We start from the raw sequence: 18836 nt of genomic DNA on the forward strand, positions 1-18836 counted from the left end.
CGCAACGAGGAAAGGAGAACCGACAACCTGCGGTGTCCTACATCTGGGAGAATGGGTTGCTCCTGGCCCAGATCACCGATGACAACATCACAACCTGGACGCCGGGTGATAGCCTGAGGAAACGCAGGAAACTGCGCCCAGGCACCCCTCCACCAACATGGGACCAGCCACTCCAAGGACCAGCATCCAACCGATCAACCAGCAACGGTGGCCATCAATCAAAAACTCCCTAAGCTAAGTCCCCACATATACACAATTACATACACGCACACCACACATCGCAATAGTTCAGTTCAAAAGTAATAGAATCATTTGGCAATTTTGGTGTACTCATCCGACTCCGAATGGTGAAAGCATCGTAACAAACGATGTTTCATCTTAGAGGGGAGATGTTACGTATCCGTCTTGGAAATTTCCTTATATGGTGTTACAAACCCTTCTCAAGAAATTTCCTTATATGGAATCGGATGTGTGCACCCGACACCAACCGTCTTCTAGAAAATTCGAGACCAACGCAAAGCAAGGGCGCGGTCCTACGGGTCACGTAGAGTCAGTCCCCACCACCCTTTTTACTCTAGTTTTTGAGTATAAAAAGGGTGGCGACAAGGGCACCTCGGGTCTAGTTGAAGTCTAGAATCAGTTCGATACACGTCAGTACGTTCTTTTCGGATAATCTCTGCAACGAGGAAACTCTGCGAGATCGGGTATTCAAGTCCCTTTCAAGCACTCACAGTAACTATACAGTACGTTGTCGGCTGTTAAGCATTATTATAATCGTTGTAATCCGCCCCCGTTTGCTCGTGTTCGTGAAAACCGAGAAGGATTAGATTCTTGCTTCGCGGAATCGAAACTAAACTTTATTTATTCAACTCATTTCAAACGTGCAACTTAGAGTTCAATTCATTGAATACCGCGACAATTACACACAACAATTGTAAGGTCCGGAATAGAGAATAAACTCAAACTAGTTTAATTTACATACTATTGTACAATTATATTTACTGTCCAGAAACCCACTAAGGTGTACCTTTACCGCTCGAGGTACATCAATCAAGTTACGAGACCTAATACTAACGCTTCCTGCGGCTCCCTACGTTAGCCATACGTAGGTTCGTCCGCATATCACTCTCCTGAGGCTCCCTACGTTAGCCATACGTAGGTTCGTCCTCCACTCTACACCTTTCCTGTGGCTCCCTACGTTAGCCATACGTAGGTTCGTCCACCATAGCCAACCTCCTGGAGCTCCCTACGTTAGCCATACGTAGGTTCGTCTCCACGTCTTCTTCCTTAGGCTCCCAGTGTTAATAACAACACTGGTCAAGCCATTAACAATTACCATATACCTAAATTAAGCCCCGGCTACGCAGCCGCCCCCTCCGGCTCGTAACAATATGATAGAGTTCGTGATGCTGAAGTGCGAATGATGAGTGTTTAGGGTCGAAAACCATGAACGTGACAGAATGAATTTCAAGTACGAAAGAAGAGCTAATACTCAAAAGCAAAATAGAGCAACTATGACGCAAAAACGGTGCACTTCTAATATCAGCTGGCAACGGAGGTTCTTAGGCCCCCTGAACCTGCGCTCGACGCTACATACCACCCACCCCGCCTAGAACAGGGTGCACCCCTTCGCTAAGAGCGCTACCCGCCCGTCCAACACGTTGCATCCAACGGTGTCAGATTGACGGACGCCCATAGTATAGACAAAAGGCTGCAGTTTATCAAATGGAAGATTTGGTACTCCGCCACATTCTAAATCTGCGCCTGCAAAGGCCTAGTAATGCATGGTTTTATCTCCCATGAGATGGTGTTCACGGTCTTATGCCGTGGAATCCTTGTAACTAATTTGATTAATTAAATAAAACATTGAGTTTAAAAACCAAAAGGATTCCCACCGAATACTAGTAAGTGCATCGTCATTGTTACTCTCGCGTTATTTTTCGCAACACTAATTAAAATAGAAAATCCTGATCTAGCAACATGACTAAAGGGGAGCTTTAAATTATGCTTGAAGAGCAAATATTGAAAAGCAAAATTGAGCAAATATGACTCAAACATGCGTCCACTGCTAATATCAGCTGGCAACGGAGGTTCTTAGGCCCCCTGAACTTGCGTTCGACGCTACATACCACCCACCCCGCCTGGACGTCGTAACGCCAGGACAGGATGCACCCCTTCGCTAAGAGCGCTACCCGCCCGTCCAACACGTTGCATCCAACGGTGTCAGATTGACGGACGCCCATAGTATAGACAAAAGGACTACAGTTTAGAATATGGTAACATATTTTCATATGTTCCGTATTCTAAAGCTGCGCCTGCAAAGGCCTAGTAATGCATGGGTTTGTCTCCCATGAGATGGTGTTTCACGGTCTTATGCCGCGGAATCCTTGTAACTAACTTTATCAAATAAAAACCAAAAGGATTCCCACCGAATACTAGTCAGTGTATAGTCATATTTGCTCTCGCGTTGGAAATTTTTCGCAACACTAATTAAAATACAAAATCCTGATCTAGAAACATGTCTGGTACATTAATATCTAACGGGTTAATATTTCACTACACAAAGGTATGCAGGTGGATAAATGATTATGTGATAGAGTTCGTGATGCTGAAGTGCGAATGATGAGTGGTTAGGGTCGAGAACCGTGAATGTGACAGAATGAATTTTAAGTTCGAAAGGGGAACTTTATACAATGCTTGAAGAGCAAATACTAAAAAGCAAAATTGGGCAACTATGACGTAAAACATGGTGCACTGCTAATATCAGCTGGCAACGGAGGTTCTTAGGCCCCCTGAACTTGCGCTCGACGCTACATACCACCCACCCCGCCTGGACGTCGTAACGCCAGGACAGGATGCACCCCTTCGCTAAGAGCGCTACCCGCCCGTCCAACACGTTGCATCCAACGGTGTCAGATTGACGGACGCCCATAGTATAGACAAAAGGACTACAGTTTAGAATATGGTAACATATTTTCATATGTTCCGTATTTTAAAGCTGCGCCTGCAAAGGCCTAGTAATGCATGGGTTTATCTCCCATGAGATGGTGTTTCACGGTCTTATGCCGCGGAATCCTTGTAACTAATTTTATTAAATAAATAATACATTGGATTGAATTTAAAAACCAAAAGGATTCCCACCGAATACTAGTCAGTGCATTGTCATAGTTACCCTCGCGCTGTAAATTTTTCGCAACACTAATAAATCTGAAAATCCCACCCCCCTGTGGGGGCCAGCCCATATACTATCCTGATGCCAATTTCACGAATAAAATCGGTAAAACGTTTCAATTTCAAGAGCGATTTCCTTATCAAAGTAAGTAGTTGGAGTAATTAAAACTATTCATGCTTATTACTTTGATATTGAAATCTGCTCATCGCGAAATAAATTCTTGTACATATAAAAAAGAAATAGTATTGTGAAATCGGAGGGTCATCCGACTTCTCTACATTTTTAAACTCGAAATCTATATGTATATGTAAATATGTACAAGAAAACCCTATCCTGAGCTAAGACATAAAATACACAAAAAAACAATTTGCACGATTATCATTGTATAAAATGATACAGTGATATTCGTGGGTCACTATGCTCGCTCAAAAAATAAAAATTACAACCAATTCCCGTGTCGCTACGGACCATTCGTCCTACGACATGATGGGAACCGGAGGAACTTTAAAGCATGCGACTCACCGATCGTTGACTTGCACCACTGCACTCGCCACGCATCTTAGATTGATCCATGATTGATCCATAGCTCGTCTGTTGGCTCGTCAAAGAAACGGTACCCCCACTGGCAAAGCACTCATCTGAAAGCATAAAGATCACGATTCTTGAACGATATATGTTTTCTTTCAATTTGTTGTAGTTAATATGCTAATACATTGGATAATTCAAAAATATGCATGCAAAACTATATGGGAATAACTACACTATAAAACACGGTAAAACATATGCAAATACGTCCCAAAACACATGAGGATCAAAACCATAAAACATCATAAAATATTTGCAAAATTATAGTAAAACACATAGGGTACCACTCCATAAAACCTACTAATAAATCCGTATAAATATGCCAAAACACATAGGGTACCACTCCATAAAACCCACTAATAAATCCTTAAATATATGCCAAAGCACAAAGGAAACCACACCATAAAACACAATAAAGCACATGCAGGTACATGGGGTACCACACCACACAGCACACTAATGCACTTGTATAAAAATGTCAGAACACTTGGGTGACCACACCATAAGACGCACTAATATATCCGTATAAATATTCCAAAACATGGGAAACACTATAGGAAACACCATAGGCACACACAGTAACACTTGTGGTAACACACTGATAAATCCATGCACGAATATCCATGGTGTCAACTCGTACCGGTATATGTTTGGCAGCTCGATCCGTATCCTTCGGTGGTCGTGATAACACTGATTAGATTTGACCTCTCTCCCGGTCGCGCCTGTACCGGCGCGCGGCGCGCGCAATCAAGCGTGACGTTCCGCTTCACCGGTTCCGCAGATTTAACTATTTCTATCTGATATTTGTTAATATTTGTTTAATTATTATTTTATATTTTACAATTGTTTATTAATCAAATTATTGTTATATCTATTTAAATTGTTTATTTCTTTACATTTCCGCGTTGGTATATTGCAAAATTTTGTTTAATTATTCTATTAAAAATTATTTAATTATTATTTTTAATTTTACAATTGTTTATTAATCAAACGAACGAACTGCGCCGTACAGAATGAACGAGAAACTAAATTTCTGGTCTGTTTTACCTTGTTGACGTCTTTCGCGAGTGAACAATCAACGAAATCGTTGTTTTCAAATTACTTCTACCTGGAGACTTGTACATCATCCCTTGGGTGCTCGTTTTATTATATCCGCCTCAAAGAATATCAGTCTGGTCCATATTTGGACAAACTATTGGCAGAAATGTGTATATTACGTATAAATCAATGCAGGTGAGTCCGATCCGCCATTTTCTTGACCGTGGACAGACAGCAATTTCAATATTTTACAACTTTTTGACGATTTGGGTAAAATAAGGACCAGACAAATATTCTTTAGAACCTCCTGAACACGTCCCTCAAATTTTTTTACATTCTGTTTAGAAATGAGGGCGTAATTTGAAAACTCGCGTCTAGGGATTTTTCTAGGGACTGTCGGTAAAGTCCCTAGAATAGCATGCCATTAGTTGGATGCAATAACTGAGGTGGCGCTTAAATCAGTTTCTGTTCAGCCTAATTTTCGATTAAACGTTGACTGTTTTACCGACGCGGAATTCGAAGTTCGGCCTCGACGCTCGCATCACCTTAAGATTGAACTACTTTTTCCCCTCTTTGTTATTTCTTTTTAGTATTGTTTTCACCGCAAAAACTCTAAGGAACTATCATTAACAATGAATGAAAAAGAAGCAAGTAATACGAAATATATTTATTTGTTTTTCTGTTGTAATAAATATTGATAATCTATAACGTATGTCATGATAAATGATTTGTAATTGCAGCTAGTAATAATAGAATTACTATTTCAGTTCTAAAATGAAATTGTTATAGGCAAGATTATTTTACAGATCAAAATCTTTCCACTCAGAAGGTTCTATTGCCTGGTCACGATCCTGGATGGAATGATCCTCCAAAATGGGTGTACACTGGTGCACAAAGTTCTGCAACTCCTGCCAAGCGGATGTTGAACAAGAGGGTGGCATTTCCATTAGTATCCACAAAAGCTAATGATAAAGAATCTTCTTCTGAAACTAAATCGTTAAACATGCCACCCCTCTTACAGCCATCTAATTTGACAACAGCCTTAACTAAAGATGTAGATGTTAAAGTGACTGAAATAAAAATTGACAAAGAAAAGGTATTATCTGACGTCTTGGAAAAATTAAATAGTGTGATTAATGAGCATGTATTGGAAAAACATACAATAGAGGAAGTGAGAAAAAGATTAGATATATTGAAGTCTATGTGGCTTGAAGATCAATTAAATAATGTGATATATAAGAATATTTTAGATTTATCTACAGGTCAGTTTTATGTACTAATGTATAAGGTAGTTGAATATTATTATTTAAAGAAAAACATAATTTTTTCAGCTTTACAAGAAGGGAATGTTGAAAAGGCTGATCAAATACATGTTACACTAATGATGCAATACGCTAGTTTATGCAGTTCATGGATACCTGGAATTAGGCATATTATTTTAGAATTGAAAAGCAGAACACAGGATGCAAATGCAACACGGTCCCAAAATTCAGAATCACATTTATTTTCAGTTGAAGAAAACCATTAATATATTTGTGCCTGTTAATTATTTTGCAATATAGTTATTGTCATTGATTTTTATGCAGTTATAGAAATTCAAATTATTGTTTTATTTTTGGGGTTTTAAGTTTTAATTAATTTTATTAATGACCAACATGCTTCAATTGAAAGATTAAAAAGCGAAGAAAATACTTATTTTGTCAATGTGACAAATTTTATTGCAATACAATAAATTTCATTGAACTCATTTGGCGTTTATTGCATTTATAACATTATAATAATGTAAAAATTTTCCATAAAATAATTCAAAATAGAGGAAGCTACCTGAAAACCGTCAGAAGATCGGCCGATAAGTCTGAGTAGTTTCCGATACTTTCCGATAGCTAGCACTAGTGTTCCCCTAGTTACGGAAACTCAGTCGGTAAGTTGTCGAGTAGTTTGCGTCATTTTCGAATCGATAGCGCTACAGTCGAATTTTAAAAGTTTTTAATTTTTGGCAGTTTTTTTAAATTACAAGTTTGTCAAACAATTGTTTTAATAATTTTTTCTAATCCTCCGATAATCCCTGTGTAAACAAAAATGTTTGAATAATAAATGATTGTAAATTCCAAATGAATTCAAAATTCTAATGAATTTTGTTTCCGGTTGGTGTAATTAAAAAATCGGTGGCAATCAATCAAAGATGAAAATTGCAGTCATAATTAGAGTATTGCAATTTGAAGAAAAGTAAGGAAGAAAAGAAAGTTTTTAAAGGATTATTCGGCGAGTACGATTTACTCAACAGCCAATATTAAATACATAACATTTTTATTGTACTATGATATGCATTATTAATGCTTCGGTTTGTCAAATCGGAGTTGCGAACGTTGGGCATATTCTACATACTCTCTACCACATCATATAAAAAGCAATTTTAATTACATTAACTAAGGGAAGTAATCGTATTTGAAACGATACACCTATGTGAAAACGGATACAAGTTTATTTAAATCATGATCCGTCGATGTATCGAAGCAACATTGTCGATAATATCGATCTCAATCAATGAAACGAGTATTTACTACCGACTTACTTAATATCAATCAAATGTAATTATTATCGATCTTGGGTGATCAAAATTTGATTTTATTCCCGCGAGGATCAACTCGATACCATCATCGTTGTTGCATATCATTTCGAAATGATCGTTTTATTAATTAAATTATAAATATATCCATTGTTTGTATAAAAGAAAATTTTACATTCTCATTGTCTGTATAGGATGGAATTTCTTCAACGCTTTATAATATCTCATAAACATGTACACGAAATGCTCAATAGTTGTCCAAAAATATTGTGTACACGTGGGTTGGTCATTTGTCTACGCGCGATGAACATTAAAAACGTTTTTTATATTTCATTCATTCGTTTTATTATCAGTTAAGCATTTTGCTTAACGCTGCCCACAGCTGGTACACGGATACGTCAAATGATTAAGTCTCCTTTTATCATAAAAGTTTCTTGTATTTCTCATTTCTCTCTTATGTATATTCACAAAGGACAATTACATCTTACTTATAACATATTCTTCATCTAAATGTACTCTTATGTCAATAATAGTCATCGATAGCAATGATCAGTTTAAATTACTCTATCGCTTATCGTCTAATGAATCGCTACTAAACTCTAAGCATACTGTGTCTGTGTGTATGGGTGTATGTTTTGTAATTTGTAGATTTTGTACGTGTTCTTTCCTCGTGTACGTGTAAGTATGTGTGTTTTCATCGCTCAAGCGCACCCGCGTTTTCCGTATTTTCCACTTACCCACGTGGATTTTCTCGTTTTCAAAGTTCTTATCTATCGATCGATCGAAATTCACGTAGATCGATGCTCGACATATCGTACGTCACAATTCGCTATATCGCCTCCTTAACGCAATACGGAGAACCAAAAGAAAACATCTAATGAAACAAAAAAACAAGAAAGAAAAATGATGACGATAATAATAATTATAATAATAATAAAATAATGATAATAATATTAATAATAAAAAATACATCATCAACGTTCACGATGATAATCGAATATCCTTCTTCGACGTTTAATTAATTATTTTTTTCCACTCTCGTTCACCGTTGATCGATTCTATTATTTTTCTTTTTCGAGTCGAGAATGAATTTCATTTTTTTATCTTTTCCCTTCTCGTTTACTCATTGCTTCGCTATTCCTTTCGCTTGTTCGTCTTTTTTTTGGCGCGATTATTCGAACATGGCGAAAGGCATTATTAAAACACTTTACAAGTAAATATATATATATATATATTTATCTTCATTATAAAACTTACATCTTAGACTTATGACCATCTATCTTTAAATCGTCAATATATTAGATTTTCTTCCATTCATCATTTTCATCTTTTTTTTTTCTTTCTTTCTTTCATCTCGTTTAATCTCGCGTAAATAAATATTCATAAATACATCTTGAACCCGACGCGTGTGGAACGTTGTCTCGATGGATCAAAATCAAGGTCTCTCTCTATGTTAATATCTTTTTTGTACGTCTTTTCATGCGTCTCTGTTTTTCGTTTAAATCACGAACGAGAGAGAAACGCGTTTTCCTCGTGAGTCGTCGATCATTGAACGAAAGATTGGCGAAAAAAAACCACACTGGATTCGTAAAGCTACCAAAGAACGTTTTCTTTCTCTTATATACCTCTTCTTTTTATCTATCTTTCGCTTTCTTGTCAACGATCACGACATCGAGAAACGATCCAACGAGACGACTCCGTGTTCGCGTCGCGGTCCGAATTTCGATTTAAAAATTTTTTTTCTTCTTCTCATGGTTCTTTATCCAAAAATATATGTACACATATATGTATGCAACCGGTGTATACGTAACGCTATTTTTCGTATGCCCTATCTCGGGGTTGTGGGGGGTTGGGGAGACCCAAAGGGGATATTGTTTTGGTACTAAAGTGCAAAAATTGTGAGCGATCCTTCTTCACTTTTTATCTCTCTCCGCTCTCTACTTCGACGTTTTTCCTATAACGATTTCAAACACTTGTTTCTGTATATGTATATATTTTAATTTTTATTCTCGATTTTATATATATATATATAAATACGCGGCGAGCGTCTCACGATTTTCGCACTTCAGGTATAATTTGATGCTCGTTACACTCTACAATTTTTTATTTACGTTTCCGTTCCACCATCGTTTCCGTTCACAAAACTCTGCGTTACGGCAAACTACAATTATTTTACCATTAATTAATCATATTACCTTTACTTTATTCTCCTTTTGCTTTTCCTTCTCGATTCTTATCGATCAATTATCTATTGTTAATTCTGCTTCATAAGGCGGACAAGTGTTTTTACTATATTACCATTCTCACCAGACAGATATACATCGAAGTATATTTGTTTTCTGTGTTTCTGCGTGTGTGTACGTGTATATATGATTGTGTTCCTTTTTTGTATTTGTATTCAATTGTTATTACATCTAATATACGCTCGCTACAAACTATTTAAAAAATTTGTTCACCCTCTCGTTTCGCTCCAACCTTCCACTTCCGTTACACCTACACTCTTCCTCCATCGTCTGCTTGTCTCACATTCTCTCTCTCTCTCTCTCTCATCTTCTATTTTTTTGTAGATTTTTCATAACTTTTTTCGTACAAAACAAAATGGCATCTTTTTGGCATTGGAAGAAAAAATACAGTTTTCAACCTCTTTCTTTCTATTTTTTTTCTTCTTCTCTCATTTCGCTTCACTCGTACATCGTTATCATCCCTACAATTCGAAACTTGCATTCTATTTCTTTTAAACCTTCTTTCGAACCGTTTCTTTGTGTCCTCTCTTCGAAACAGAAAAATCGGCATCGTTCTCGCGTGTTATTTCCCCTTTCTTATCATTTCGTACAACAGCTAGTGAGTGATACCTCTCGTCACTCGCTCTAATTACCTATGTTTATCTCTTTTTAATACTATTTTGGCATCGTCGCGACACAACGTTCGCGTATTAGATAAAGAAAAAGGAAAATAGCGATGACAACGAGCCTTTTTCTATCTTTATTTCAAACGAGGGTAGTACGGTCGACACGATCCTCGCGACTCTGGACACAGTGGCGGATCCAAAGAACTATGAAACCTTAAAAAAATTAGTATTTTAATACTTTAATTTTATTAGATTTTAATACCTTTTATATTTCATGTGAAATGTGAAAATTTTAAATTTTGTAAAACAAAAGTTATTTCATCCCTCTAGTTTCAAGCAGGGCTACCGGATCCACCCCTGTTTGAATGTACCGTAACTATGTATCTCATGCACCACTCACTCACGCAAAGTTTGATGACAAGCACGATTCCGGAAGTCGACGAGAGAAAAGAAACCTTGCCTCTGTGTTCTAAACGTATTATAGACCGCGATCGAGGAAAGAAACGTGTACGAATTGTGAAAGAAATACAGCTCCTTCAATGCTGACGATTGCTCCTTATTATAATTAACAGTGTGTTTGGTTAATTTCCAAATTTCAGTTTTTAGAATATTAAAAATAAGAAATTTATGAATTTCATCTACCTCGATTAATAAGTTAATTAAATTCTTAATTAATCATCATTGGAGCGCTTGAAAGCATCGTGAAATTGGTTACCAGAAGTGTTTGTTCGCACACGGCGTGCGTTTAATCGAACCGGAAGTCACCATGGAAATTTGTTGTCGCGCGAGCAAATGCTTCCGGTAAAATGGCCGCAAGAAATAAGAAGAGTATTGCGATCGGAACGTTTTCTTGCGGAGAAAAAAGAAAGGGATGACGAAGTTGAGAAACGGCGAAATTTATTTTGTTGCTTAAAATGGATCAAAAATAGAGAAGTTTGAATTCAATGATTCCCAGGATGAATTCTTCTCCGTTGAGAATTTTAATTGACTGGTTGAGATCGATTTTCGTTCTCGGGGGAATTGATCGAAGAACGGTGCTCGACGAATCGTTAAAAATAATCTCTAACCGAATCGATCAATTAGTCGACTCTTGATTGTATCCTTCCTTTGTTTAAAACTCAGGGACTTTGAAGTCGCCGTACGATAAAGCGAAGAACGATAAAAAGAGATAACAGAAGGGACGACTAGCGTTTAAAAAGGCCCGAGCTTTTGCTATCGATGATATCGCGATTGTGCTCGAAAGAATGTACAAATAATAATAAAACAAAATAAAGCGAAAGAAGAAAGTGCAAAGAAGAGGTACTTCCTGCTCGAAATGAAACAAACAAATAAAAAAAATTAGAAAGGAGAGATAAGAGAGAAAAAGGAAAGATAAGAGCAGCAAATAAAATTCGAACAACGCGTTCATCTCGTCAGAACTTAATCAATAAATAATCAGATTAAATTAGATTATATTACTAATTATTACTGTTTGCCGCTAATAATTATTATTACAACTACGTTATGATAATAATGAATGATAATATATTAATGATTCTTATTAATACTCCGATGGGCGAGGGGTTGGACGCGTCTTTTCACCTCCCTTCATTTCTAGCGCCGCGATCGATCCATCGATCTCGAGCAACCACAATTTTCATCCCTTTCGTCCTTTATCGACACACCTCACAACGCACTTCCGGCACGCGTTCTCGTCTTCCGGCTGGCAGCGTCGTGCCTCGAAGCCTCGAAAGGCAAACAATTAAAACAAAAATTAAAAAAACAGAGTATCTATATTTCCCTCGTAAATCAATTACAAATGGAACTTCTTCTTTTGTTTGTTCGAAAGCACGACGTTATATCTTTAACCCTTTCGGTACTATAGACGCCTAGACGAATCGAGCATGAGTCAAATTTGGAACGACTATACTGTCCAATTACGAGTTAATAAGATTTTGTCATAATCTCTGATTGTAGCATGAACGCAAAAATATTTAGACATTTTTACACTTTGATCCACTCGCGATCCATTCACAGTTCAATCATTCCAATCTCGGCCCGCATTCGACCCATCGATATATGTATAAATAAACCTTAAACGTTCCATGTAAGACATGGAAATATTTTGAAATAAATATTTGAACTAATTTCATTTCTACCCTTGTCCCGAAAGGGTTAATAATTCCAATTCATTTTTCAAATCGAGCTACGACAAACGATCGAAGAGCAACCTGAATGACGATAATAAAAAAGAAAAAATCACTGGGTCCTATCAGAAGATAAAATGATACTGGCTGGATTATTTACAATGACAAAAAAACAGGGATCGGTTCGAAAGACGCGTTTTTGGTTCTGACTCGAAACCATCCTTCTCTAGACTCGCTTGGCTCTTTCCTTAGCGAACGAAAAGCTATCTTCCTGGCTCGAAAGAGGGCTCGATCCTTCATAATGTCGATTAATTCTACAATAGGGATTGGAATAGACAGTCGGAAGAACGTAGTCGACGAAGAAGACGGCACCATCCCACTTTGAAAGTGTACCTTTCACGATACGATAATATTATTTTGTGTTTTTGTACTCGATCGAACCGAAGGACGAGAATTAATTAATTAGTAATGTATGTACGTGTGTATAGAGGATTTTAACGTGACGGTAAAAATAGATCTACGGGTGCAAACACGTGCAATCGTGACAAAATAACATAATAAATACGATGAATTAACAAGCGCAACATGTACAACAGGCGAACAAAAACTAAACGAAATACAGTGAATCAGAGAATTATTCGCATAAGATAATCAAGGATCTTTTTTATTTAAAAATTATATAATAAATTTGTAAGTTGCGATTCTAAATAAATAGTATCTGATTCGTAAAATAGATCAACCCTTTAGTGCACTGTATTCTAAATACACTACATAAGATAATATGTACAAATCTCTCACGTATTATATAAAAAAGATAATATATAAAAATCTGAGTGCATGATTAGAGCTGCATCTTCGTTGAGTCACCCAGCAACCACCATTCGAGGGTTAATTTCAACAAATTTTTAAAAACTTGCAAGCATAATTTTACAAATTGCAAATAATTTTCTAACTCGCTGTAGATAGAAACAGTAGTGTACAAGAAAAAAAGCAGAGCAAGAGAGAGAGAGAGAGAAGAAAAAAAGAATCAAACGTCGATAATTATCGTTTAATTAATTAGCATAAAAAACTTGAGATCATTTTCTTGTGTCTATATATATATATAATATATATGTACGTGTGTGTCACGTGTATCTATGGCGAACCACCGCAATAGTTTGTTTCTTTAAAAACGCGGTTGTCTCGTCTCGAGATTGTGCATGATGACCTGTACAAAAACAGAATCGATTCGAAACTAACGCTGCTCAAAAGGTGGTTGGATGGATGAAAAGGTGGAGGGTGTGGGTGAGGAATGGGGGTGTAAAACCTATGGTGTTGATCGAACGGACAATTTGGTCGATTGGGTGGATGGATGCGACAAAAAGGGTACGTGTTTAAAAAAAAAAAAAAATAAAAGGAATGCGCGGATAAAAACCGTGTCTCTGCGTCACTCTAAATACAATGTGATCCAGCTTTGTACAACGTACAAGTTAGCGTTACATGTTTGCCACTCCGTGTAACGTCGCGATAAAAACCTGTCGTCTAGGCTTGGACTAGCTAAATACGAATTATACGTCTCTACCAACAAACACGAAACCGTTTAAAAATATACAATCGGATGCGTTACATTCTTCCTTCGTTTCCATAACATTCTATCCATATTTAGTTCATTGAACTTGTTGTTTCCATCCTCGATCAAAGTTTCTGTCTGATCGGATATATTCTTCTTCTACTTCTTCTTCTTCTTCTTCTTTTTCTTCTTCTTCTTCTTCTTCTTCTTCATTCTTCGTATAAATCCACGTTGATCATTCGTCTCTTGTGTCAGTACGCTCGCAACATCTTATGTGATTCGTGTAAAAGATCGATATAAAAAGGGAAGCCCCGATTAGAATTGAATCCCGTACGACGTTTATATCTCAGCATGCGAACCAGTTTCCACCTCTCTTCGATTCGTCTTTGTTACTGTCGTTCCCGTTTCTGTGTAACGTTTATTATACTCCCCGCAAAAACATGAAATAGAAAAATGGCAGTGCAAACGTGTTTTCCTCGTTTCGTCGGTAAACAACCTCTACTCATCTAGGACGATGATGATAATTAGAATAGAAAGCCCCTCGTGATGACGGTTTGTCGTTTCTTTTTTTTTTTTTTTCTTTATTATTACTATGATTATTTTCATTTGGTCTTTGATCCCCTTGATAGTTTCTGTCGTCTTTTCTCTCTGATCCTCGCGATTCGTTTCGCGTTCATCGAGAACATGGTCTGCGCATCAGCCTGACGAGATAGCTCGGTCGACTCTTGGCACGGTTCTTGGTCATCGATCTGAACCGTAGCCCCCGACGGTTACTCATCCAATGGCTCCTCCTTCTTGATACGGGCCGGTTATCATGCACGGATGCATGGGGAAGAGCGTGGTCCAAGTCATGGTGGTGTATGTCGGTGATCTCATCATGAACTGAGAGCTTGGAACAGGAGGTATGTAAGGAAGCGGTATGGATTTTTCGTTGATTGCGCTGGCAGGACTGGTCGGAGTCGATGGTGTGGACAATGACTGCGATGTGGTCGACGAAGTGGTGATGGCGGTCGTGCCGGTGGTGCTAGTTACGCCTAATTTTCTTAGACGCATCTTTTCCTCCCACTCGTCCCAACCGTGCCTCGGTCTATTGAGGTTACGGTGCTGATAGAAGACCAGGCTGATCCTGGTCGGATTGAGACGATTCGGTTTCTTCAGGGCCGTGGTGGAGTGCATCTCGTGTTTTGCACACTCGAAGAGTACGCTACCATGACCCAGCGCTATCGCCACTCCTCCCATCTGCGAGTCCTTGAAGCATTCCTCGTTGTCCGAGTAGTCCGCCACCTCCCCGAGTGGTTCTGCTTTCGGCGGTGGTTCTGGTAGCACCGGGAAGTACGGTGGTGGTCCGTAAATGTCCCATCTGGGTGTCTCCCACCTGGCCCAACCAGGATTTAAACCCTGATAGGGAGGTACACCTTGATAAGGATACTGTGGCGATGGGACAAAGGCTTCTCTCTTTGGTTGTTGGTAAAACTGTGGTGGGTACTCTGGTGTTTGAGGATGATACGGAGTCTGATGATAATTGTAACCTTCCCACGAATTAGAATAAGGTTTTTCGAATACTGGGTACGTTGGATATGGTCCGTACTGGGGGAAGGAAGCGTGAGGATGTCCCAAGGCTGGCACTGGGTGGAAGTCTTGCACTTGCTTCATTTCTTCTGGCCATGGGAAACAGTTGGAGTTTGGATTCGCTACATTCTGTCTGTTATCGTGGAATCCTTCCTTTATCTTGTTCTCCTCCGGCCATTCTGGTTTCCGTTGATTACTCTGATGCATCGTTCCTATACTTTGCACTCCATTGCTCAGACTGTCCGCGTAAACGGCGGTTCGCATCGGTTCTTGAGGTTTCAGAAACGTCCTATTGGAAGAATTTTGATATGTATTGTCTGCATTCGGATTCTGGCTCGACGCTGTCCTCGAAGGTGGTCTTCCTTTTGGCACTCGGAAGGGAGAAGGATCCGGAGGTGCTTCCCAACAGGGTGGCTTCGGCTGATCCGGATGTGGTATTCTATCGTTCCAGTTCAGAGTTTTCTGATGATCTACAGGTTGTTGATGAGTTCTCTCGGAAGCAATTTGATCGTTGTACATTATTTGTTGATTGTAAGGTTTAGATTGATCAGGGTACCAGGAGCCGAGCATGTTCCAACCACCCGCTTGATCAGAGGGAGCTGGCGACATGTGATTCACTCCAGGCATCCTCTGTTCCGGTACTTTCTGCGTTTTATATCTCCTTTGATCAACCGGGCTATAATTCTGAGCACCGTTTTGCTGATTATTCGGTGGAAGATGCGACGAGCTGTGAAGCAACAGATCCGGATTCGTAGCACCGAATGCTTTATGACTAGCGTTGTCCATGCAGGGAGATACCGCCGATAGCCCCGGGTACACGTCCATGTTTGAATCGTGTTGATTCTGATAAGGATGGTTTCTGACCGACTGGACAGGATGCGACGGGTAGTGACCTTGTATTCTACCGGTGAACGACTGTTCGGTCTGCGACTTTTGAGCCTCTAAGTAGTTCTGCGTCATATGGTACTTTTGCTGACTAGAATCATGCGCAGGTTTCGAGAAGGGGAATTTCGACTGTTCGCAACTCTGTCGAAGAGCGTTGATGTGCTGCGGGTGGTTACGGCCGAGAGCGCTTCTTTGATCCAAATGAGGCGGGAAATTTGTACAGCCTGTCTTTGGAGATGCACTACCCTGCCTGTTGTCGTACACGTTATAATTTCTGGATGTGGGCACGTGGGTGTAACCGGTGTCAGGATACCCTGAGCTCCTTGGCGAAGCTATCTTCTGATCGTGTGGTGTGGGAGGACAACCTCTGGGAGACATCGAATAACAAACGTCCCCGGGTGTACCTGCGTGAGAACTCCTTGGTGAAATTGGATGAGTTCTCGGCGAATGAGGATAACAATTCCTTGGCGAGTCTATGGTGGAATTAGGTAAATTTCGTGAGCCTGGCCGATGGTCGTCCTGAGAAACGGCGCTCCTAGGCCTTGTATCATCCAGACTGGTACTATCTGGGTCAACTTTAGCTTCCCTGTCCAAACCACCGAAGGAATACTCTCCCCATGGATTCAGCCAGTTGTTCTTTCGTTGATCGAGCCAACCGTTTCTACCCCACTGTTGTTCGTTCTGATAACCCCAACCTTGATACATGGACACCGGACTGTCAAGAACGGTAGAGGATACCTGAGAGCTCTGCAACTGCGCGTCCATCCCTTCGAACATGGACGCCATTTCCAGGGAGAGCTGTGCATCCCTCATTTGCGGTTTCGCTGCCTCTTGGTGACCCGGTACACGACCTTGCTCGTTCATTTTCTCCCCTGTATTCTTTGAACCGTCTTTTTTGTTGCTCACCGTGTCCGGTTCGTCTTCCTTCCTCTTTTTACCATGTCGCCTACAGGGCTGCAGCGGAACCGATCGAACTCTGACTTCGCAGGGATACCTGGATCAAACGATACCCCCATTGTTATTATATATTAAGAATAAATTTCATTTAAACAATAAAAATGTTTCTTACTTTGTTAATACTTCTACAGATCCATCCCGAACCTTTTCGTCCTGTCCCTCTTTCGACCCATACTCGTCCGTAGTGTCCATGATGTAAAGCGGAAGTACGTGTAACTGTTCGTCTTCAGGTTTTGATAAAGTGCGATGTTTCGTCAAGGTAACCACCTATAAAGCAACCAAGAGCTACGCGTCAGTTGAATTTCATTAAAAACACTGTTGCTTATTAAAAATATACAAACTCTTGAGTATACTCACCACGGTACATCCATTGTTCATGTTGTGTAGATCACGATGCGAGTGCGCGCAAAAGTCAATGCAAGCCGTGACACCGGAAAACGGTCGGCCGGGTTTGAATCCTAAACGGCACTCGCTCGCTTCCCGTTCGAATTGCGTCTGATTGTTGAATGCTTCCGGTGCAAGGCTGAGATACAGAGGCGACAGAAGCGTAGCTAGGACGTGCATTCTTTCTTCGACTTCTTGCTCCTGTAAACAGCATTGCATCGTTATCATTAATACTAGTTTATCGTTAAGAAGATAATGATAGCTTACCTCTGATCGTACTGATAGTCGGAATTTACGGACGGTTTTACTTCTGGCGTATTTGCAACCATTATAATACATGGACCAGGAACATCCAAAGGAAAAGCTTGCACCGCAAGTATCAGGATCGAGGCCTTGACAGGCGCAGGTTCTCGGTTCGTTCGTTCCACATCTTCTGGTCGTTGGAAGACCAAATCGATTCAACTTATGGCTCAGGAGGGAATATATCCGATCGGCTTCATGGGTTGGTACACCTTCCCAGGCTACCATCGCCACGACGATCCAAGCAGTAGGACACTTGTGTCCTTGCCGGTGTTTCACTATGGTCAAGATCTTCTCGTCCAGACCGGATCGTCGGAGTATCTATCGAATCACTGATATTTATAATCCGATCACCAAAAGTAGAACAAAAGAAATATCACAACAATTCAAAATGATCGACTGCAACGTAGGGATGAATTGAATGAGACAGCGTCTCGTTATGATAACGAAGAAAAATAATTAAAGGGTGGGTTTAGACTTTCAGATAGATTGTGTAATTTATATATATTAATTAATAATGCTTACCCACTTGGCCATCGGACATCCCTGAGTCGTCTTTCCCTCCTTTCCAGTGTAGATGACCTTTTCGAATCTTATGGCGTTTCCCTTAAGGCCGGTTCTTCTTTCAAGGTCGTTCCGTAGGTCAGGCAGGCTTGCAGCCGCCCCGAGATGAGTGTAGTACGAGCCGGGTTCTGGTGGACCTTGTAGTTGAACCTCATTTTACTTACGAAACTGGACGTTTCAACGGAAAGGAAGCAACAGAAGCGGAAACATTTATGCCACGTATGTAGGTATACCCCCTGGGAAAGGGGTGTAAGTTAGGTACACGTGCATTCCTCTTTGGGTCACTGAATCAA

At 39.6% G+C, this 18836-nt stretch overlaps 2 protein-coding genes across 8 annotated transcripts in view; one reads left to right on the forward strand and one right to left on the reverse strand.

Annotated features, from left to right (window-relative positions):
- The first annotated feature begins 5318 nt into the window (after positions 1-5318).
- On the forward strand, positions 5319-6407 carry LOC114878838 (steroid receptor RNA activator 1-like). The gene is made up of 3 exons (XM_029193087.1): positions 5319-5446; positions 5602-6057; positions 6127-6407. Exons 1-3 carry the CDS (start codon positions 5428-5430, stop codon positions 6321-6323), a joined length of 672 nt encoding a protein of 223 aa, XP_029048920.1. The 5' UTR covers positions 5319-5427; the 3' UTR covers positions 6324-6407.
- A 3040-nt stretch (positions 6408-9447) lies between these two features.
- The window catches only part of LOC114879355 (DNA N6-methyl adenine demethylase-like), an 84976-nt gene continuing 75587 nt past the window's right edge, over positions 9448-18836 (reverse strand). For all 7 annotated transcript variants that reach the window (XM_029194195.2, XM_029194223.2, XM_029194205.2 and 4 more), the window contains 5 exons: positions 18505-18680; positions 17947-18300; positions 17653-17880; positions 17408-17562; positions 9448-17332 (listed from right to left, as the gene is read on the reverse strand). In XM_029194195.2, coding sequence (XP_029050028.1) covers positions 14659-17332; positions 17408-17562; positions 17653-17880; positions 17947-18300; positions 18505-18680 — 3587 coding nt within the window. In that variant the 3' untranslated portion in view covers positions 9448-14658. The remainder of the gene's footprint in view (positions 17333-17407; positions 17563-17652; positions 17881-17946; positions 18301-18504; positions 18681-18836) is intronic.

This window comes from Osmia bicornis, chromosome 2 (assembly GCF_907164935.1).
Source record: "Osmia bicornis bicornis chromosome 2, iOsmBic2.1, whole genome shotgun sequence".
Taxonomy (NCBI): Eukaryota; Metazoa; Arthropoda; class Insecta; order Hymenoptera; family Megachilidae; genus Osmia; species Osmia bicornis.

What these genes read in the sequence shown, in the direction of transcription:
- LOC114878838 (XM_029193087.1), top strand. An exon ending in TATTTTAGATTTATCTACAG is followed by an intron (nt 6,058 to 6,126) that starts GTCAGTTTTATG and finishes TAATTTTTTCAG; the next exon opens with CTTTACAAGAAGGGAATGTT.